At 38.2% G+C, this 22,803-nt stretch overlaps 1 protein-coding gene across 3 annotated transcripts; it reads left to right on the top strand.

Annotated features, from left to right (window-relative positions):
- Positions 1-1,763: 1,763 nt before the first annotated feature.
- Positions 1,764-22,484, top strand: OPRK1 (opioid receptor kappa 1). Of its 3 annotated transcripts, XM_015855660.3 has the most exons (5): positions 1,788-2,101; positions 2,589-2,915; positions 15,870-16,222; positions 21,028-21,238; positions 21,465-22,394. In XM_015855660.3, exons 2-5 carry the CDS (start codon positions 2,656-2,658, stop codon positions 21,466-21,468), a joined length of 828 nt encoding a protein of 275 aa, XP_015711146.1. In that variant the 5' UTR covers positions 1,788-2,101; positions 2,589-2,655; the 3' UTR covers positions 21,469-22,394. The 3 variants fall into 3 exon arrangements, with proteins under 3 accessions (XP_015711145.1, XP_015711146.1, XP_085393500.1); XM_015855659.3 differs by having other exon boundaries at positions 1,764-2,101; positions 21,028-22,484; XM_085537374.1 differs by lacking the exons at positions 1,788-2,101; positions 2,589-2,915 and adding an exon at positions 2,970-3,356 and having other exon boundaries at positions 21,028-22,484.
- Positions 22,485-22,803: the final 319 nt, after the last annotated feature.

Raw genomic sequence — 22,803 nt, forward strand, 5'->3', positions numbered from 1 at the left:
TTTGCAGCTGAATGTACTCATGTTTAAAATACTTACAGAAAACCAACAACAACAACAAAAAAGAAAAACAAACAAGCAAAAACCAATACAACAAACAGTTGTTCATAAGAGATAGTTTAGCAACAAATTCTAAGTTATGACTGTCTTCTGGCTCTCCTGTGTTTCTTAATTATGGAATGTGGAGAAGTCCAGTGAAGGTGCTAACAAGTTAAAAATCTCCAAATAAATCTACGTAGGTGAAGCAGCAGTAATAAATCCCTTTGGTACAATTGTGTGGGCCTATGGATTGCAAAGGGAAAAACAAGGATCAGGGGGCATTTCATGTTAGGATCTCACTTTATCTCCCAAGGAATGATTATTGTCCTAAGCCAGTTTTCCACCTTTAAAATGTATTTGGCTCAGGGGATTTACTGTCACGTGTTTATTGCCTTGTACTTCTGATGTCTTCACAGAATCACATAATCACAGAATGACCTGGGTTGGAAGGGACCTCAAGGATCATGAAGGTCCAAGCCCCCTGCCTGGCAGGGCCACCAAACTTAGCCGTGCAAACTTTGCCATGTTTACTAGATCAGGTTGCCCAGGGCTTCGTCCAACCTGGCCTTGAACACCTCCAAGGACGGGGCATCCACAATATCCCTGTGCAGCCTGTTCCAGGACCTCACCACTCTCCTAGTAAAGAACTTCCCCCTAACATCCAACCTAAAACTTCCAGACAGCTCCATGCAGATGGCAGTGAGCAGATGCTGCCATTCTCAAGGAACCAGTGAGCACGGTCATGGTCATCACCATGCTTGCATGAGCCTTGACCTCTGAGAAAGGGGATTCTATATCTTTTAAAACACCTTTTTGACTTTCAGCTCTATGGCTGAAATTATTTTTCATCTTGATTATAGGTTTAGAAAGAAAAAATGTTTTTAAAAATAGAAACCTCAGCCTATGGGCTTTACCCAGTGTAAAGTTTCAAAAGGATGAAAGAAATTCACAACTCCTTTCCTGACCATCTGAGCTTCCTAGAACATCCAGAGGGGCATGACACACTGCAGCTGCCTGCAGAGACCTGCTGTCCTGTCTAAGGAACAGCCTGCCTGGCCCATTCCTGGGCTCCTTCCAAGGGAGAGTCCACTTACTCAAAGACCTGGCTCACTTTTCCAATTTGCCATTTAGAAGGAACTCTGGTTGGGATTTGGGATTTCAAGCACAGATTAGTGTGTTTCCAGCTCCATAGGATAGAGTGTTTAAGGGATTAGGGCTGAGGAATTTGATTTCTGCATACTCCTCCTCTCCATCCCTGACCACAGCAAGGGTCTGGGGTAATCAGACCCCAGCAGCACATCAGGATGTACTTGGCTTCTCATAGTGTGGGACAGCTTGAATTAACAAAATACAGCAATTAGGCTGCTCCTGGATGTTTCTGCCTCTCTGTGCTGTGGGATCCAGCTTCTGGCATTCCCCCACATTATAGGCATAAAGGAAGAATGGCACAGCCACCCAGTGAGAAGCATTTGGGATCCACAGTTGTGAAGCTGAGGCAGGAAGCCTGTCAGGTCAGGCAAGAAATATAAACTGGGAAATTCTGTTTTATTCAGCATCTATCAGCCTGTAAATGCACGTAGAATTCAGGAAGGTAAAGGGGTTTGTTGCTCAAGGCCTGGGAGTGTGAGGGCAATAGGAAAAGTTGGTTTGGAGAAGTGTACAAAGCCAAGGAGCCACTCACATCAGAACTTATTTCTTTTATTTTGTCTGCCTCTGAGCGCTGAGGCAGAAGTCATGTGAGCTGCTGAGCTGCAGGGACAGAGGCAGAGGAGAACGCATGCATCAGAGCAGCGTGCTGCTGGAGCCCTGATGGGGAGAGGGAAGCAGAGAGAGCCTGTGAGGGAAAAGGCAAAGTGGTAGGAGCTGGAACAGCAGCAGCTGCTGCTACTGTGCCGTAGCTCATGCCCAGGAGTCAGCTCTGCCGTTAGCATGCATCTCTGAGGGCTCAGATGCTTCGGGTTCAAAAGTCCTAGAAGATCTGTGGTACTCCCAGGAGCCAAGTGAATGCTTTTTTTTTCCTGCAAAGATCTGTCTGAGGACTCTGCTCCTTCTCCTGGACTGAGAGGTATTTTGTGTGATTAATTTGTCTCTTGTTTAGAAGCAGGCATGGGATCTGGAAAAAGATAAGGCAGGGTTTATGCCAAAGCAGGTATACAGAGAGGTGGTAGATTTCTCTCCTCCTTGTTTACAGAGGAATTTAGGGAGCAAGGAGCCCCTGTCACTAGGATGCTGTTTGACTTAAAAGATGGAGGATGGGAGAGAGAGGGTTAAAGCGTGGGGGTGGATCTGAGCTGCTTCCCATCTGATTTGTTTCTCTGTGTAATTTCTGAAAGTGGAGGAAAACTTTCCTTGTGCAGTGGTGGAGAAGCACATTACATACTGAGATGTAAAACTTACATTTACTTTGAATGTGGTTTATTTAAATCCCTGCTTGGTAAACTACAGTTCTTGCCACAGCAGTGTTCCCCATAACAGGTACTAATTTTACAGCTCTTAATATTCAGTCGCTGTGATAGCAATTCCGTCTCATTCCCTCTCTTTCCCTTTTCCAGCATCCTTCCTCCTGCAGCCTGCACTCTCCTTCCAGTCTCTCTTCTGTCTGTGGGGTCCGTGGCCTCTATGGATGCCCCTGTACAGATTTTCCGTGATGAGCTGGACTCCACCTGTGTGCCAGGGCCCTGTCAGCCATCCAGCACCAGCAGCAGCTGGACCCTGGGCTGGGTGGACTATGATAGCAATGCCACCGGGAACTTTGAGGACACCCAGCACAACCACACCAGCATCTCCCCCTCCATTCCCATCATCATCACCGCTGTCTACTCCGTGGTCTTCGTTGTTGGCTTGGTGGGAAACTCTCTGGTGATGTTTGTCATCATAAGGTAAGAGGCTTTGCTTGAAAGAGATGCAAATGGCTGTCCTGACATTTGACAGCTCAGGGGGAGTTTATGGAAGCTGTCTGGATCTGTATATATCAGGAGTTGAACAAAACAAAAAGAGTACCCAGAATGACCCCAGATATTTTCAGGCACAGAATCTGCCTGGATGTGCAGTTGCAGAGAGAAGAGAGAAGCCGGATAAAGGTGATGAATCCTGCAGCCTGTGAGAAAGGTGGTTGGTGCCCCTGAGCTGCGTTGATCGGGTGCCCTCTAGGGATGAAAGGCTGCTCTTGACTGAGAGAAAATGGGAGAAAGAAACTTCTGCAGGGTACCTTCTTTTTGTGATTTTGTTTTCTCTCTGCTTGTGAGAGCCATGGCTTATGTGTCCAGCTCTGTGAACACAGATATTTTGCTGCCTCGTTGCCTAGAAGTTCTCTTAATGAGGTAGGAAAAAAAGAAACAGTAAGAATCACATCTGTTTAATGTAAGCCAAGGGATGTTGTTTCTCTGCTTAGTGGTGTTTAACTCCAGTTGTTGGCATCGCCTTGAAGAAAACAAAGCAGAGACAGGGAGGGGTCTACTTTTCCTATTGTTTCAGGAAACAGGAGAAAACTGTATATCTATGTCAAATAGTTTTTCATGTTGAAATACATAGTGAAATGCACCGATATGGGTGTGTTGTTATATATTTGTGCCTGCACTATTCTCTCTCTCTCTTTTTCCTCTTTCAATTTGTAATTTGTAATAATTCCTGGACAGTGGCACTCAGCAGGGTTATAATGACCAAAGAAATTGAAATCATGAAACTTTTCAGTCTCTTCCTTCATATTCTATATGAATCTTGCAAAATATTCTGGATTTTGATTTGTTTTTTTTGTGTGTTGCTTTTTTTGGTGGGTGAATGGAATATTTGGTCAATAAATGAAATCACCTTGAACACAGGAAGAAAAATGGGGGGATTGCAAGTGATCTTGTTTACAAAGTAAGCATGATAAATGTCAAACAATTGCAGAATGATGAAATAACTCTGTCAGGCTTGGTATGGGAGGAGTTAACTGGAACCAGTGAAGTTATTGATGATGGGCTTTATAAAAGATGTCTTAAAACTGGGTGAATATGTTTGAAAAATGAAAGTGAAATCTCGTTTAAAAGTCAGTTCAATAAATAAAGATTCCCATGGTCACTGCAGGGTAACCGGTTTGCTCCATCTTTGTGATGCTGTAGTTTTTATATCTCATCGAGCTATTTTACCCTTCATTCAGAGTAAAGATTTAATTTATTTTTGCACTTAGCTTTCAAGAAGAGAGACTTCATACTTAACACAGATGTTAAGTATGCAGAATTTTTCTAAGCCATCGATCATTTAACAGTACAGTGCTGACTTGCCAGTCTGGACAACGGAAGAAAATTCAAACTTATCCAGAACCCTGAAAGTCAACATGGATGGATTATATTGATTCATATATATTTCCCTTTTTATCTTCTTCTATTACCCTCCCAAGATTATTTTTGTGAGGGTCTAGCTAGCTTTGACTCCCTCTCCACCAGATCCTACTTTAGTCTTAAATACATTGTAATTACATTACAAATTTAATTGTATTCAATATAGAACATTTAAAGATTCTGAATGTTTATGCAAGAGTGTATTTTCTTTTCATTTTTGTCCTAGTTTTTCATTGCCCTTTCTATTTCCCACTCATCCTCTCCACGAATGTATCTCAAGATGGGTTTTCATGACCCACTGAAAAATGCAGATTGTACTGATGCTTTATGTGGAAAGCCGAGGTCTGCAAAGACAAAGCCGGCAATGGGAAATCCTGTTCCCTAGCCATCCCAAATTGCTTTTCCTCCAGGTAACACAAATTCAAGATGGAGTGATGGCTTGTCTTTACCACCAGAAACACTGGGTTTGCACGAGTCTTCACTGTTTCTCATGTCTCCAAACTCCAAATCCCTCCTCCTGAAACCTACTGGACTGGCAGGCAGCACAGGCCTGGCTCCTACTCCCTTTGCTCCTTTTGACTAACACCTGCTACTGACACATAAATTTTCAGTTGTGGTAAGGAAGCAAGTTGTGTAATGACATGGTTTACTATAGATTTATCACAGACCTCTGCTTTTCCCAGGTTGGAGAGCTGGTGTTCATCTATCTCCAGGGGTGAGGGAGGAGTGAGATTTTTTGTACCCTCCGTGATGAGAAGGAGAAAGGTCTCATGGTGACACTGCAGCCTTCCTGAGACAAATGGATGTGTGTTCCACTTCAGTGAGTGCAGAAGTGGCAGCAGGAAGTGCTTTAATGTGAACTTTAAAGGAACACATTAAAGGAACTTTAATGTGTTAAGAAACCCCTCTGATACAAAAACATCAGAGCTGAAATAGGGTAATAGAGACATTTTCCACTGCTCCTCAGGTATCATGTATTTGTCACTGCATGTTGGTGACCAGTCATTCCAGCTCTTGTAGATCTGTGTTGAAGACGCAGTGGGAGTTGTACATTAGTACTGTGGTGCCAGTATGACTTGTTAAACCATGATTCAGGAAACCTGGATTCATTCTTCCCTTGGTTTTACTACAGGGATACAAAGCACTGTTCTTACCTATCAGAGTGATCAAGGTCGCTTTGTGGCCCTGTGGCTCAGTTTCCTCATGTAAAATCTAAGTATTGATGTTTACTGTCTTTAAACAAAAAAACCCCACAGTTTTAGTTTTAGCAGTTAGACGTATAAGCCCAAATCCAGTCAGTCACTCAGAATCCTAATAGAACAAGACCAGGGCTATTGTAAGCACTCCAGATTCCTCAGGCACATAAAAAAAAAAAAGCTTTTAATATGCTGAAAAAAGAATTAAACCTGCATCCTTGGCTCTCTCCTTGCAGTTGATACTAGTGCTATGAATGGTTTGCAGGAGCTCTCCCAGTGTTCAGATTAGCTGCATGGTCTATGTATAAGTACCAAAGGTCTGCTGGCAGACCAACAGCCAGCAGGACACAAGGGATATAATGCTCACCTGAAGCTGCTATGTGGGAAGAATGATATGGAGGAGAAGAGGAAGAGAGAAATGGATTTGTAGAAACCAGATAAAATTATTTGACCTTATCTGAGTGAAGTTATACAGCTGTGTGCATCTTGACATGGTCAAAGTCCAGCTCAAGCCCTCAGGGCTTTTAATCTCTGGGAGTAAAATAGTTGGCCAGTGTTGATAAATAAAATGGCTTGTCCTTGGAAACATGGTAATCCTTTTCCTTTATTCTCATCTTTCTCCCTCTTCCTTCCTCCTGACTTTATTTCTCTAAAATTTAGTTCTAGCTTAAAATAACGTGCTGAATGAAAGCTGAGTTACAGCTTTAACTATGGATTTGCTCTTACAAAAACCATAAACATACTCTGATAAAAACTCTGTGGGAGTCATGTGACTGTCTCTTACCCACTTCTGATACACTTTTTGCATGCGCCTTACCTCCATTGTTCCTGAAGTCATTTACTGACAACAGTTGCTATCATCCAATTCTTAAATAGCCAATCCTGTTATTTCTTTTAAAATTACCATTGACGCTTCCAGTGAACTGAATAATTTTCTGCATACAAAAACAGTTTTAACAGGAGGCTGTGTCACATTTATGTGTATTCATTCCTAAGGGAACAGAAAAAGCTTCTGCTTAGTCTAACGTTTAAGGAAAAAATATAGTTAGTAAGACATTTCTGCTGTGATATTCACAGAACTGAGTAGCATCTTATGCAACAGGAAGAGTTTATGAAGAAATGTCAGCTAAACTCAATTTCTTTCAAGACTGTTTCTAAATCTTCCCTGTCATTCATTCCAAACACTAATAAAAATATTAAAATATGTATATTAATATTAGATTTGACAACACGAAAACAGTACTTTAAATTGTTGTCCTAATTTTATTAAATTACATTTTGAAACAAAATTCTGAAATGAAAAATGAATCTGCAGAAGAGTTGACCTAAATGAATTGCCTCTTCTTTATTAATTGTAGCCAGCATGATTTCATTCTTTAATGAAATTATGGAATTGGCTGCTAAGTGTAAAGACCTAGCTGCAGCATACTGTTTGAAGTTTATGGCTTTTAACCTGTTTTTACCTGATGGACAAGCAACATCTTATTATTAGCAAAGAAGTATCAAATGGATTGAGAGCAGTTCATCATGGGACCTGAAAGAACATCTGACCTGACCTTGCAGACTGGAGGTTCTTTTGGTGGATTCTTTAGGATCTGGCCTCACATGGCACCATTTCAGAAAGACTTTGATTACTAATCACTACTGCCAACTTTTACAGATGGCACAAAGACCAGGGTAGCAGAAAGAGAACAGGTTTATAAATGACAATATTGGTAGTTTGAAAAACATCACTTCTTTAAACAAAATTGGAATGTTTTTAATATATTTAATACCCTACTAGACAATAAGTAAGCAAGACCTGGGATTTATAAGAGATAAGAAATTCAATGTGAGTTCCCTAAAAGATGCTATGATAAGAGCTGATACTGAGACACTAGAGAGAACACAGAAAGGAGTTGGAAGGAATATTTATTGGAGAGCATATTAGAAGGAGGCTATAGCTTATAGTGCGTAATCTGTTTGGCTTGTGGAAAGATATTTGTTGTCTTCCCAGACACTTCCACTGGGCTAGCAGCCAGGCATAACTAGAATTAATGACTAGAGCAAGAAAAATTATGGGGGGTCCTTTTGTGCTGACAGAAAGTGAAAAGATACAAGCACTTCCCAGTCTGGCTGCTGGTGAGACAGCAAGTTTGAGACAGATCATCAGTACTCAGGAGGGAGAATGCGGGATACAACCATGACCCTGGCCAACACGTGGTGCAGCATGAAGGTGCTGGAGACAGATTGTGGCTTAGCCCTTGGTGAGGGGGCAGAGAGAGGGAAGAATGGGGACCTTTCATTTTGTTTTTCCCAAGAGAAGATTTGGAATTTGCTGGAAGGGTGTTGTGATGAGAAATCTTTAACCTAGTGACTTTGACCTGGGATTTGCTAAGGGTAAGGAGGGATAATCTTTACTGGCTACTTACTCTCACTATCTATTGAAACTGATTAGTTGGTCCCTATCTGAAATTCTTTGACACAGGTGAGTTGCCAAGGAGAAATTTAATTTCAGTTACATATTGCTTTCCAAAGGAAAAGAAACCGGGAAAACTTTGATAAAATCTACTTCTAGGAAGATTACCTCATGTTTATCTTTTGGTCCTTCCATCTGTAAGAAACTGATAAGTCTCAAAATGCAGACCCTGTGCTCTACTCTTGAAGGCAGACTTTGTGATTTGATCATTGCTATACTCTTTTGTGGATCCTGAGAGGCATTAGGAAATGCTAGTGTGAATGTCATCTTGTCTGCTGGTTGGCATGAGTGCACAAACTGAATTAACTTTGGGGTAGGATTGTGTACAGATGGAGAGAGGACATGGAAAGAGGAGTGTCTGACCAGTGCTGGCATTCTGCAAACTATAAAATAGATATAAATAAGGAACATATGAAGGTGCACAGCACTTTTATGATCATATTGGGAAGTTTGCAAGCTAGTCTGTTTATCGTCTTTGAAATACTTAATTATGCTGAAGCCAGAGGGTTCAAATCTCATTAGACTCAGCTTCTAATCCCTGGAGAAGTGAAAATTAATTCTAGGAAGTTGGCTATTTTCAATTTTCAAGACATTGTTTAAACTGAAAGCTTTTTTTTTTTTTTTTTTTTTTTTTTTTTTCCTACATGAATATTAGAGCTCAACATATTTTTCTTGAATGCATGAGTTTCCATTAATGCATGACAAGAGTGCATGGAGAACCTGTTTTCTCCATCCACCAAGCCACCAGTGAAGTGCACAGCACTCTTCCTGGCTGCTCTTTGCTACAGAAGTTAGTGCTACTCTGAAGCACACTGTAAGCAAGCATCTAGGCTTCCTGAACCTAGCTACCCTGCACCTGGAAGACAGAGGATTTTACATTTGCTGATTGACTACGTAGATGAGTCAGTTTCTGACTGCATTGTCAGTAGATTATCCGTGGTGTTTAACACAGAGCAATTAAGAAAGTTCTCCTTGAGAAATGGTAGATGAGAACCCGCATGTTAGAATTAGTTCAATTAAGCTATCCAATACATTAATTTGCTGCTCACATGCAGAAGTTTTTTACCTTGCTGCTGGCTGATGGACAGCATTGCATTTTAATCTTAGATATGGCTTTTGGAATTACTGGTTTGTTAAGGCATGCTGGAAAAGAAAAACGTTTTCAATATAGGGGCTCTCAACTGTGCTTTTCAATTGACTGTCTTTATGTTTCTTGCATTTCACTTGCCTCACCTCCTGTGGAAAAGTATGTACTCAGTTGGAATGCACGATATTCATTCCCAGGACCCCTATGTGAGAGGCATCTGAATTCTTTCTTTATTTCTTACCTGCAGAAACTTTTACTTAGGAGAAAATGTTCAACAATATCTGACTGCTTTCAGCCAACATTTGCATAAATAGCTATCTATGTAGCAGGAAAGTGAGACCCTAAAAAATCTGCTCTCCCTGCTATCCTTGTCCTCCTGCACAACGAGATTTTGTCTGTTTGCCAGCCGTTCTCAGTCCTACAGCAAGAAAATTCCTTTCATAAAATCATAGAACAACAGAATCATTAAGGAATGTGGAAATGTACCATAGAGATCACCAAGCCCATCCATCAATCCATCACTACTATACCCATTAAACTCAGTGCCACATCTGTATGTTTCTTGAACATCTCAAGAGATGGTGACTCCACCACTATCCCTGGACAGCCTGTTCCAATAATCTCCCTCTCCCGCAGACATAGAAGAAGCATTTTTCTTTGCTTTGGGGGCTCACAATGTCCATGAGGAATATATCCTTTCAAGACTTTTAGAGCAAAGAGAAGAGTGGACACTGCCAGAGATGGAAACTCTGGAAGAACAAATTTCGGAGTATTGGAGTTTCTAACACTAAACATGTTTCTCAGATGCTCTTGAATTCACAGAAAAATATTAAAAGTCCTTATCACAAAAGGAAGAAAAAATATCCATTCTTGTAAAGTAGTGAGAATTTTTCTTCATTTTTACCCGGTCATATGTAAACTTTACTTTTACTGTCCCTAATTCAGAAGCTACTTGTTAGGCTAAAGAAGGAAATCTTCCATATCTAATTCTAGATCTTGTTCTGGCTCAGCCCATGGCTGGTTCAGGGGAATAATGGTAGCAGTAAACCACAAGGATTTTAATGGCATCTTCTGACATTCAGGTAGATTATGCTTCCTGAGTGGAACATGAAAGCCACGATCATGTTTTGCTTCTTTAAGCTGCCTACAAATAGGCACCTGCAGGTGTTTATTAACAAACAAGATTTCACTTTAGGACATGATTGTGCGGGCAATATATGCAACCTTTTGTATGCAACATTTATAATAACTTTTGCCTTTACTTAAAATGTTTTTGTGATGCTCTCTCCAGTGCTAACTTCTGTCTGTCATTCAAAAAGTAATAACAACATGCGAGCACAGAAACTACAGCATATTGATTTTTGTGTTCTTCAAATGATCTCAATCTTAACTTCATATTATCATAAATCTCTTATGTTGAGTTTGAAGATCCAAAAGATGGCTGAGTCATCCTTTTGAATTAATATGTTTGGAATATATCCTCTTCCTTTTTTTTTTTTTCTTTCTTTTTTTTTTTTTTTCTCCTGATGCAATATTATATTGAGCGTGCCCTGAATACAGCCTTGAGATTTAGAGCTTTCATGAATAAGCTTTTGAGCTGCTTGATCTCCATATACATCACCCAGAGGAACCTAGTGGAACAGAGCCTGCATTCTGGTGATAGGTGGTTTTGCAATTCGCTTTTAGACATGCTTAGCCTTTCATTTACATTCACTGACTCAGGTATCAGCCAAAAATATGTTTGTTATATCTTGAATTTCATGCCTTTATGTTTTCACTCTGGTATTGCAGCATGCTGTTGTAGTATACTTGTTAGACTTGCTCCCCTTTCTACCCATCATTTCACACCACAGGGAATTTTTCGATCTATTAAAGCTATATGACAAATCTTCTACCAAAGTCTCAGCTTGTATTAATTTTATTAACGTTATGCTTTAGGTTAGCAGCTACACTCCTCTCTTCTAGAGATAATGCCTTTAAGGGGCACTTCTAGTAGGTTTGCTAATGCATTTTTACTTTTTTTCTGAAAGTAAAACTAGCATGCTTCCTCCTTCCATAGCCACAATTTTACTGATAAGCTTGGATTGGAGGTGCAATTTCTTTTTCCTGTTTAGTGTCTTAAAAAGATGTGCAAAGTAAATTCTGCTCCAAGAGGAAAAGTTCAGCAATGATGGCTCAGGTGAGAGATTGGGGAAATTTTCTCAAGGTCAATCTAAAGTCAGCCTCAGAGAACTTTTCTCTTTCAGAAAAAGTTCTTAGGCTAAGTGGTGATAGTTAAGAGAAATTTTCTTGTGATATGCATATAAATCACAGAATTGTAGGGGTTGGAAGGGACCTCTAGAGATCATTGAGTCCAACCCCCCTGCCAAAGCAGGTTCCCTACACCACGTCACACAGGTAGGCGTCCAGTCAGGTCTTGAATATCTCCAGAGAAGGAGACTTCACCACCTCCCTGGGCAGCCTGTTCCAGTGCTCCGTCACCCTCACTGTAAAGAAGTTCTTCCACACATTTGTGCGGAACTTCCTATGCTGAAGTTAAATATCATTTTAATGTTGCTTCTTAAAAAACATTATCATATATGCATCCAAAAAATTACATCTAAAACAGTTTTCCTTCTCATCTTTTACTATTTTTTTTTTCTGCAGGGTTTTCACATATTCTCTGATTATTTGAAATATTCAGAGAATTGGGTCCTCCTGATGGCTTAACCAGTAGTCACAAAATCTACCAACTAGTTTAAGCCATTGAAGGATTATCTGTTTCTTGAAATAAGATGCTAGCACCTGATTTAGCTGTGAGACCTTCCATTCTTATGTTGTATCATTCCTGTTTACCTTGCTAGAGTAATTCAAGTGGTTTGCAGTATTTTCCCCTTAAATAACATTCAACTATTTGAATCAATATTATTATTATTATTATTGTAAATATGATTCAATTGCTCCCTTATTCCATCATTATTTTCACCTTCTTCAAGTGCAGATTTGGGCATAGGGGGAATGCTCAAACCACACAAAATATTGCCTCCTATATTTTAGTGCAATAGAAAAGCATTGTACAAAAGCAGACAATTTTCTCATCTTGAATTAGACTCAGGACTCTATCAGGGTCCACTTCAAAGTGTCTGCAAGCCACAGTTCTTGCTCCATTACATTAGCTGGACTTTTGATTAAGCCGGCAAACACATATCTTCAGAGGCATCTAAGCATTTAATATTTTTTGGATCCAAAAATTCAAAAGGAGTTTGGATGATTGAGTTCAGACTCTCAAAGGATTTTCTGAATTTATGAACTCCTAAATTAATGTGTGATTTAATCCATATTGCCTAACAGCTTAAAAGGGCAATATCTTACTGAAGTGAAGGCCAATGTTTCAAGCTCTTTCCACTGTTATTTTGACATAAAAGAGATTTAGGGTGGCATCAGTGAAACGTGTTTGTACTTAGCATTACAGAGGTTAACCAGTGAACCTGAGTAAGGCACCCATCATTTCTTGGCTGTGCCTGGAAGAATTGATTGCCTAAACATAATAAAGTATTAGTTGGACCTGTATTCATTATTCTCCACTTTTTGTTCAAAGTCTGACAGAGAAGAGGTCAGAGTCTTTCAAATGCCTGTTCTGGCTGAGGGTGAATGGTGCAAGCAGCACCTGCCTGTGGTCTCTGAACGGGGATAGAATTGGGCAAGGCCAACTGGTCATGGACCTGCCAGGTCAGTGAGCTGTAGGGAAGCACTGGGCATACAGGAGGTAAGGCTATCAAAGTCAGCACTATTATATGTATGTGCCTAGGAAATGAACCAAAACCTTCCACGGAATTTTATAAATGGAATGGCACACTATTTTATATAAGTGAGTATGTGCATATAGATTTGATTTTCTTATATTGGAGGTCGTATAAATGCTTATGCTTGGATGTCTCTGAATTTCTTACTACCTATACACAAAAGACATCCTTACTGTTGGGTCAGTGCAGTGAGAAATATTATTTTACTTATACGTGCACAGAATGCATGCTCTAAAAAAAGTAAAACTGCTCACTTTACGTTTATAATATCATAAATAGTATGTATACAGAGAATGCTCTTCATGTTGCAGCTTCAGAATTTTGAAGTTACCTAAAAAATTAGTTGTATTTTACAAGGGGTCTTTCCCAGTGCAAGTGTGATGGGTAAAGAGGACTGGGAATATAAAATGTACATTGACACGTAATTAAACTGTGTCATTCACATACATAAAGAATGAATTAAGTTTGCAAGGAACAGGAAATGTTTGATATAAAGGCTTTAAAAGATTTGAATTTTTAAGGCTAAAAAAATCCTCAGATATCTCTCATTAAAATTTTCTAATTTTCTTGAAAATGTAAAGATCAAAGAATTTCTTCTGTTTGTGAAAACAAACTTTTCCTATACAAATGCTTGGGGTAATTTTTGAAGATCCACAAAAAGCAGTGATTCAGAAAAGCTAGCAATAATTTCACCTTTGCTTACCATGGACAATTGCATTTCATTTAAATATTTCAGTATTGAGCCTAGTAAGTTGTCTTTGGCTGAACAGCTACTTAAAAAACTGCAGACATTGACTTGAAGACAGAAAAGATGGAAAAATTACTCCTTATTTATTTATTTGTGCATTTCCCCATAATAATCACTTTAGTTTTTGGTATAAATCTGTCATTGTTTATAAGCCAAGTCTCTCTGGCTGTGACTCTTAAGTATTTGTCCTGGTTACACTTTTTGTTCCAGTCTGAAAGAGCTCTTCAATTTTTGCTATTTTCTCCTTGTGAAGAAGTGTAGACTTTCCAATCAAGCTGCTTCTCAGTGTTCTTTTTGATCAGCTACATGTTTTGAGAAATCAGTCCATTTTAGCATAGTTTTGCTGTGTGTTTAGTGAGTTGGTTTTTTTTGGTTTTTTTTGGTTTTTTTTTTGGTTTTTTTTTTGTTTTTTTGTTTTTTCAGTTTTATAACTCAGCTACATGGCTTTTATTTTTTACCCCATGGGGAAATTACCTAGTCTGTTAATGTGTCTTGGATTTGTTCTCCACCCCTCATCTTCTCATATTTGTGTTTCCACAGTGTCTTATGGGCTGTAATATGGCCTACAACACAAATGGCCTCCTCTGCTGGAGGACATGTTAAGGAGGTTGTTCTGGAGGTTGTAGAGAAGCCCATCTCTGACTAGCGGGTTCTTTCCCATCTTTATTCTGCCTTTGATCTTGGAGAATCTCAAATCATTTCAGGGGGAAACTGAAGCATGGGATAGAGAACTCATGATGGCTGTAGAGCATTCTCCCAGGAAGCACATACCAAGAATCTTTGTAGTTATGTCAGGTAGTTGGTATCTGGGATTATTGGTATCCCAGTATCCCATTTACCTTCTTTTCCCACTCAGTTCTTGCTTCTATGCTTTAAACCAGCAATTTTGATTTATTTTCTCAATTAATTCTAATTAGGGTAGTGTGGAAGAATGAATGCTATTTTTCACACTTCATGTTGGTCATTAAAGCACATACTAACCCATATTTTAATTATTTGACTTACTGCCTAGTCATATTTTGACAGCACTTTGAAGATCTGCTGAGTATATTTTTTTCAAATTAGTTTTGATTTTACATCACACTTTTAAAGGTAAATAGACACATTAACCAACATGTTCACAATCTGAACTGATTAGGTCTAATATTTCCTTTGTAAGTTCATTAATGAAGCATAGCAAAATCTAGCTGAATGTGTTTCTTTGTGTGTTGAATGTATACCTTTTAGTTTAGGTACACATTCAAAATATGTGGATGAAATAGTTTTAACAATGAAAATCTGTCGTTGAACCTAGAAATAAATTGATAGCAACGGTGAAAGGGGCAAAGCATTTCAGAGAGGAGAGTTAAGTATATTCCTATATTAGTAATGGAAATGAGAGAGGCTGTCCTTCATGCTTTGTGTCCATAGCAGAGCTGGCAGTAGCCCTCTGCACCCTGGTACTGAGGCTGTGCCCACAGAGTTAGACTATCATCATGAAGAACAAAGCATGGTCCTGTTTGAGATCATATTTTTCTGTGTAATAAAGGTTCTTGCCACATGAAAAAAACAAATGCTTTGTTTTGATGAAATTAAAGGATGCAGAGAAAACATTGCTATCATGTTTTTTTGTTTTTGGTTTTTTTTTTGTTTTGTTTTTGTTTTTGTTTTTTCCACTGAGATATCATACTTCAATAATTATCATACTTTATATTAGAAATCACGGTAGAGGAGACTGGAAAAAGCTGGAGATAAGAAAGGAAGAGAAATTGGAAATGTAGGAGCAAAGAAGAGAAACTTCTAGAACTGATACAAGATGGCAGTCTGGCCCAGCAAATGTAACTATTAACAGATATTCCTCTAGGGGAATGAAATACCTATTGCTCCTACAAAACAAACTCAGAAAATTTGTAACCACTGACAGCAACAAGAGAAGGAAACACAGAACAATTTTGTCACTTGCAAATGTAACAATGATATTTGTTTGTAGATGTATTTGAGAAGATAGCGTGGAAATCTGTATTTGAATATTTAGGTTTAATTTATTCATTATCTGGTTTTACATGTAGTGGGTAGCTGTAACTCATAATGTAGCTGCTGAGGGACTGAGAGAAGGGTGTTTACTGTTAATTCAAGGGTCCTGAATATGTGCATTTCTGTCAAAAATCTGAAATGATAGCAAAAAAAATAACAACAGCAGACTGGCTGAAAAATTGTTACATACTTGAACATAGTCACATAAACCGTACTTTTTTGTCTTTCAGATATACAAAGATGAAGACAGCAACCAACATCTACATTTTCAATCTGGCTATGGCAGATGCACTGGTTACCACGACTATGCCTTTCCAAAGCACAGAGTACCTGATGAACTCTTGGCCATTTGGGGATGTGCTGTGTAAAATAGTTATTTCAATTGACTATTATAACATGTTTACCAGCATATTCACACTGACCATGATGAGTGTTGATAGATACATTGCTGTATGTCACCCTGTGAAGGCTCTGGACTTCCGTACTCCTCTCAAGGCAAAGATAATCAACATCTGTATCTGGCTGCTGTCCTCGTCTGTTGGCATATCTGCCATAGTTCTTGGAGGCACCAAAGTCAGGGAAGGTGAGTGTGAGAATTCAAACCTGAGACTTTATTTTATTTGACACATTGCTTGGAATACTGACTACAGTTGATTGATTTTGACTTCAGTAATTTGTGCATATTTTACACTTAGAAGATCATTCACATTCCTTGTTTCAATAAGTATACCTAAATTTCTGACATTTCTAAATATGACATATAAATAATTTAAGCTCAGATGTCCTTGACAACTTAAAGAATCAAAAGTACTTTAAAGCACTATTTGTGCTAGACTGAGACCATAAGAAAATAACAACAGACAGCAGGGGGAGATGGTCAGGAATTTGAACATGGTTCAAAGACCAGATGAAACTTGAAATGTAGGCTTAGAGTTCTTTTTATAGGCATTGTGAGAGTAGTTCTGATGAAGTTTCAAGAGCAGAAACTAGATTGCTTCTCATCAGCATTAATGTTAAAGCTTGGGAGCTTTTTGTCAGCAGTCATTTCACAGAACTTAAGGATCTTGTGAAAAAAGGAAGAAAGACAGTAGAAGAAGAGAAAAAAAAAGGTAAGATAAATGCTAAGAAAATCACAGTGTCAGAAATTCTTATTTAAAAAGGAGTTGAGGACATGTATGTAGACTTGAAAAAGGCTGAGAATAAGCATCCGTTGACGAACCAAGAATGCAGAGCATGGCAGGGAAGAAACTACAAGAAAATAAAGTCAATCAATTTGTCCATGGAGCACCTGTAGACTCTACTTAAAATTTATAATCTGTGAAGGACTGCAGATTTAGCCCCTATATCCAGTGACTCATTACTAAATCTGTTCTGCTACAGAGTTAATCTTATTCTGAAATCCTTGAGAAGGGCAGATATATATTCTTCATACCAACAGGTGTACCAGCAATGTGGGTGCAACACTGTGTCTTCAAAAAGCTCAAAACCTTTAACGTATGTCCTGGTGTTGATGACATCCTGTTATGTTTGGCTTCACAAAATACAAGGCATACATATTTATTTAGTAGTAGTGTTGTCTGGGGTGTTTAACAAGTTGCTCATTTAGCTGCCTTTTCCACTAGGAAGTTTTCACTCCTCCCCGGAGAACTGGTAAACTTTATGTAAGGGCACAGTTTTATCTGGGAGAGAAAATTAATGTGGTGTGTTTAACAGTTTGGCATAGATAAGTGCAAACGAAACAATGGTGTTCATCAATAAAACAGCTGCTCAAGGGCTGTTTTATTTGATTGAGGATATTCAAATTTTTATTTTATTTTATTTTATTTATTTATCTATTTATTTATTTATTTCCCTGTTAGTCTTACAGTAGGTGTGTGAGGGGAGAGTGTCTCTGGAAACATCTTTTGGACATCTGGGAGTTCAAGCCTCCCAGTTTGCAGTGCTGTAACTCTTCTTCCCTATCAAGTTCTTTCAGGCCCTATAAAGCCATGTGCAGCTCAGGAAAAAATCACTTCCAAACACAGAAACAATTAAATGCCTTTTTCACACCTTGTGGCAGGTAGATATCTTTTCCTCCTGAAGTAGCTATTAGAGATACAGCTGGGCCAAATGAGGTTGGAAATCATCGGTAACTGTTTGTCAGTCCCTACTATTCATCCCTGCATGTCTGATCTACAGTGCCTCTTGAGCATTTACTACCAGTTATATTTTCTGGTGTGTTCATGAAGTGAACTTGTGCTGAGGCAAAGGGGATCCTCCTGACAGCTGGAGCTCAGGACAGAAACTTTATTTTACATTGGTAACAGTAGCTGCCATTTATATGCTATGGGGCCTCTGTTTGCTTTGGATTTAAACAAATCAACATCAAACAGAAACTGACTATATTTAAAGATTCAAGACCATGCTCAATTAGTCCTTTTTACTCTCACAGTGCAGGATTTCTCCCTGGAGTGTCCTTCCAGATTCATTTTCCTTATATCTGTATAAATTTTTCCTCTCTGGACTTAATGGAGCCTTTATTGCTGAAGAAGCATTTGCTTTAGAAAAGAAAGGGCACCAACGTGACAACTCAGTTGAGATGTTACTAAGATATCTAATAGAAATAAATATCCTGTACAAGGATTGAGATGAATCTTAAGTGGTAGATTATCAAATATTTTAATAAATCTTTATACCAAAGTGCCATCTGAAGTGACGTTTTCTTAAAATATATTGATACATTGGCTTCAGAGTGGACAAAGCACTATAAATCTTAAATGCTTATTTTATGACACTGTACTGCTATACCTAGTTCTGAACTTCAGGAAAGAAGTACCCCAGAAGAACCCTGGGTTTTATTCTTTCCCCAAACACCTGAAGATGATCATGATATTGTGTCTCTGACAGGGATATTTATTGGTCATTGATGTAAACCACAAAGAAGTAAAAGGATTCCATGTGGCATCCGTGTCATTGGGAAAGACAACTTTATTAATTTAGGATAAGATTTATTTTTTTTAATAAAGTAAATTTCTATGACATCTAAAACAGCCATTACATTTATTTTTGATAATTTGGGCTGCTGGAATATCACTGTCATTTATGAAATTAAATAAAATGTAGCAAGCATTGCTGTATTTTTTTTCTGTGAAGGAGATAAAGAATTTCTTTTGAGAATGTTCTTATTAAAAATGTTTCCAAAATTAAAACTGAATCAATTATACTAATGCTTTCTTTTAAACTTTTCAGAGTATACTTATGCTTATATTTTATTTTTATTTTTGTATACATTAAATTTAATGTTATATTAGTGCTTATTTGTACTTATTTGGTATACTGGTATACCAGTACTTATTTTAATATTAAAACATTTGTTTATATTTGTTACATACTTAATTCCACGTTTTTATAACAATAATTCATATTTCAATATAAAATTAAAATGATTTTTAAAAATTATTATTTTTTAATGAAAAGCAATGTCAGAATTATCTGCTGAAATTCACATCATGTGAAACACTGCAAACTACTTTTCTTTTCCAGATGATTTTGATTAGGAAGGAATAATGTTGACACGTTAATGCTTTTGAAGTCATTTCTGACCTTTCATTTTCTATTACTGGAAGGGCTGCCTGGATTCTGAGCCCTTTGGTGGGGGATGGTGGCTGGGCTAAACTTGCCCTTCCACCTGCATCTGAAGGTTCCAAGCTTTCAGCATGACTCCAGGTGTTCAGCAACACCTACCCTCCTCTCAGAAGTGGCAGAAAAACACATGGATTCATGTGGCTTTCTCAGGAAGATTTGATTGGAATAAGCATTTTAAGCAGCAGGAGCTTTTTGTAACATAGTAATTTGGATAAACCCCTGAAATTAGCTCAGTAGATATGAAGAGGGAGAGTTTCAGTGAGTGAATGGATGTGGTGTAGAACAGTCATCCTTGATCAATCACAGCTCACGTTTATCTCAGCTGCACATCTTACTGCAGCTTTCAGAATTATTTTCAGCCTTCAGAATCATCTGTTAGATACTATTTCCCAAATTTCAAAATATTTAGCTTCATTTTCAACTTTTTATTTGTTGTTTTAGAATTTAACATCATCCAGTGATACCTTCCTGGTATCTAACCATGGGCATCTGTATGATACCACAGTGACAACTTCACACACAAGCGCACACACACACACAGCTGTTTTTCACAACAATATCAGCTACCACATCAGCTTGATTTGTGAAGTACTTTGTTAGCAAGGAAATACAGTTTGATGGATTTTTATTCTGACTAGTTCTTCTGGAGACATATGAGAAAGTGATGCGCAACAGCAGTTTGAAGCTTTTCAACCATAGGACTGATTCAACATAGCCTGTAGATACCAATTTGCAGAGGAATGATGAATTTTGTAGGGGAAAAACAAAACCAAACCAAAGAATAATGCAGTTTTTGAGAGGAGAAAATGTAAGATACAATTTGGAGTGAAAAATCCCTGTATTACCTTGACTTGTCTTAGATGAAGCTTAACTGCCGATGGTAGTTATAAATTTACTCCTCTTCTTGCTTTGCTATTTATCTTATCTCTTGTTTTACTATGTGGTTTATACGCTAGAAGGCGGCCATGAGGTCAGCAAGTGAAATTTCAAATATTTCATGTCTCCTTCTGTCAGATGGAATATTTCTGGGACATAAAGGGATCAGATCCCATGGTCGCTGCACAGTCTGTATTTTCAGTGATGCGATCTTCAGAAAGAGCAGCTTTCCTTTGACTCTGCGTGTACACTAATTTTGTTTGCTTCTACTTGACTGAAAAGAATCTGTTGCCAGGAAGTAATTTTTCTGAATGCAGGAATTTTCATGTATTCAATTTACTCTGAAGAAGACACATGGGAAAAGACTACAACACAATTATTGCACACTGGCAAAATCTTTCTACAATCAAAAGCTCATTGCACTGCCACAATTCATAATATGAAAAATCTGCCTCCTTAGACAGACAAAATCTTGTATAATTTGATAATAATTATGAGTTTTCCACTCAATTAAACCTGGTACTCTTCCTGGCTTTAAATCTCAGTCTGATTCAAATGGAAAAAAGAATTGTTCAGCCTATTTTATAAGTTTTTATTTTTCTGCTTATGTTTTTAGCTCCTCCTGTGGGAAATTACATTTATCCAATGTTATGCATTAAAAAAAACAACAACCAAAAGCATCTCTATGTAAGTAATTTCCAGAGAAAGCTGTGTAAAACCAATTTCAGTGGTAATGTAAAGCTTTTCATTGAGTGATTTAATGATAACTCCATTTGTTAGTACCACAATACAAGTTATCACTTTCTCTAGCTTATACCATGATAATTATATTATTTAGAATATCTAATAATACAGAAAATTTCTTTTTCTTGTGTCTTTCTTTCCTAGATACTGCTAGCACTGAATGCTCCTTGCAGTTTCCAGACAGAGACTATGTGTGGTGGGACATCTTCATGAAAATCTGTGTCTTTGTCTTTGCATTTGTTATTCCAGTACTCATTATAATTGTTTGCTATACTCTGATGATCCTGCGTCTTAAAAGCGTACGACTTCTCTCAGGGTCTCGAGAAAAAGATCGAAACCTGCGCCGCATCACCAGGTTGGTTCTTGTGGTTGTGGCTGTTTTTATTATCTGTTGGACTCCTATTCACATTTTTGTGCTGGTTGAAGCATTAGGGGATGTGTCCCACAGTACAGCTGCTGTATCCAGCTATTATTTCTGTATTGCTTTGGGGTACACCAACAGCAGCCTCAATCCTATCCTTTATGCCTTTTTGGATGAAAACTTCAAGAGATGTTTCAAAGACTTCTGCTTCCCTTTTAAGATGAGGATGGACAGGCAGAGCACCAGCAGAGTTCGGAACACCGTGCAAGACCCAGCTTATAGGAGGGAAGCAGATGGGACAAACAAACCGGTATGACTAGTCGTGGAAATGTCGTCTTATTGCCCGCAAGAGAGAGAAGAGTCCAACGATCTTGGACTGACACAGATTACCACTGCGGTTTGAACTAGACTCACTCAGATGGACATTTCTGGAATATTTAAGAAGTCCTAGTAGTTTGAACTAAACCAAGTTAATTACTGACACACACGGACATCCTGAAAATAAGTTTGAATGCAGAGGACCTGATTAGTGGTCAGATTTTGGCACCATGGTTATGATAGTTAAGCAGGTGCTACTACACATTCTTTGGGAGAGAGGAGACGCTTATTGTTGTGCTAGATAAAGAAAGCTCTGGGTTTTCTCTGTATACTGTAAGATTATCTTAACTGATATTAAGTTATAATGCTAAGTTATACCAAAAGCATAGATGATTCCGTGATTTGTCCAAATAATGATTGCTTCTGAATTATATAGTTTGACAACATGATTCGTCATACTCTTTTACAGTAAGGAGTGTTATTTAGGTTTCAGCAGAACACTACCAGAATTAAAATAATGATTCCCCTCAACTAATGTATGTGTAACATTTGTCTGTTCTGTGAAAATACAGCTTAAGCATGAACTGCCTACATATCAAAATGATTTTATTGTGTCTGTGTATGGTAAAGCATTGCAGTGTTTAAAAATACTAGCACTTAAGGAAAATTGTTAGTATATCTTTCGCACGTAATTAATCACCCATGTGTAATGTTTTCTATGTGTGTGATTTTCCAAGATGTTTGTATACTTATGAGTACAGATAATATAATATTCATTTTCAGAGTGTATTTTCATCAAGAGACTATAAAACTTCACATTATTCACTTGTTACATGACTGATGAAAAACTGCGCCACATTCTTTATATGGGTATAAATAGTTTAATTCCATTTTCAGTAAAGGGAACATACATACACAAAAATAGCACTGTTCTTATTTTCCTGAACTCAAAATAAACATTCAAAGAGCTGTTGATAGAAACTAGTGAATTAGCAAATAGATTAACTGGATTGATACAAAGGAAATGAAGGCTAAATATGTTGTCTGGTTTCTGGTAGAACTGTAGAATCAGAGTTTGAAAGATCCATGAAGTGAACAGGGACATCTACAGCTAGAACAGGTAGCTCAGAGCCCTGTCCAGCTTGACCTTGAGTGTCTCCATACCTGGGGCATTCACATCTCTGGGCAACCTGTTCTAGTGTCTCACCAGTCTTACTGTGAAAAACTTCTATAGATGCAAT

Source organism: Coturnix japonica, chromosome 2 (genome assembly GCF_054131305.1).
Source record: "Coturnix japonica strain WE chromosome 2, WE-NBRP24, whole genome shotgun sequence".
Classification (NCBI taxonomy): domain Eukaryota; kingdom Metazoa; phylum Chordata; class Aves; order Galliformes; family Phasianidae; genus Coturnix; species Coturnix japonica.

What these genes read in the sequence shown, in the direction of transcription:
- OPRK1 (XM_015855659.3), top strand. Translation starts at nt 2,656, where the DNA reads ATGGATGCCCCTGTACAGATTTTCCGTGATGAGCTGGACTCCACCTGT. An exon ending in GTGATGTTTGTCATCATAAG is followed by an intron (nt 2,916 to 15,869) that starts GTAAGAGGCTTT and finishes TTTGTCTTTCAG; the next exon opens with ATATACAAAGATGAAGACAG. An exon ending in AGGCACCAAAGTCAGGGAAG is followed by an intron (nt 16,223 to 21,027) that starts GTGAGTGTGAGA and finishes TTTCTTTCCTAG; the next exon opens with ATACTGCTAGCACTGAATGC.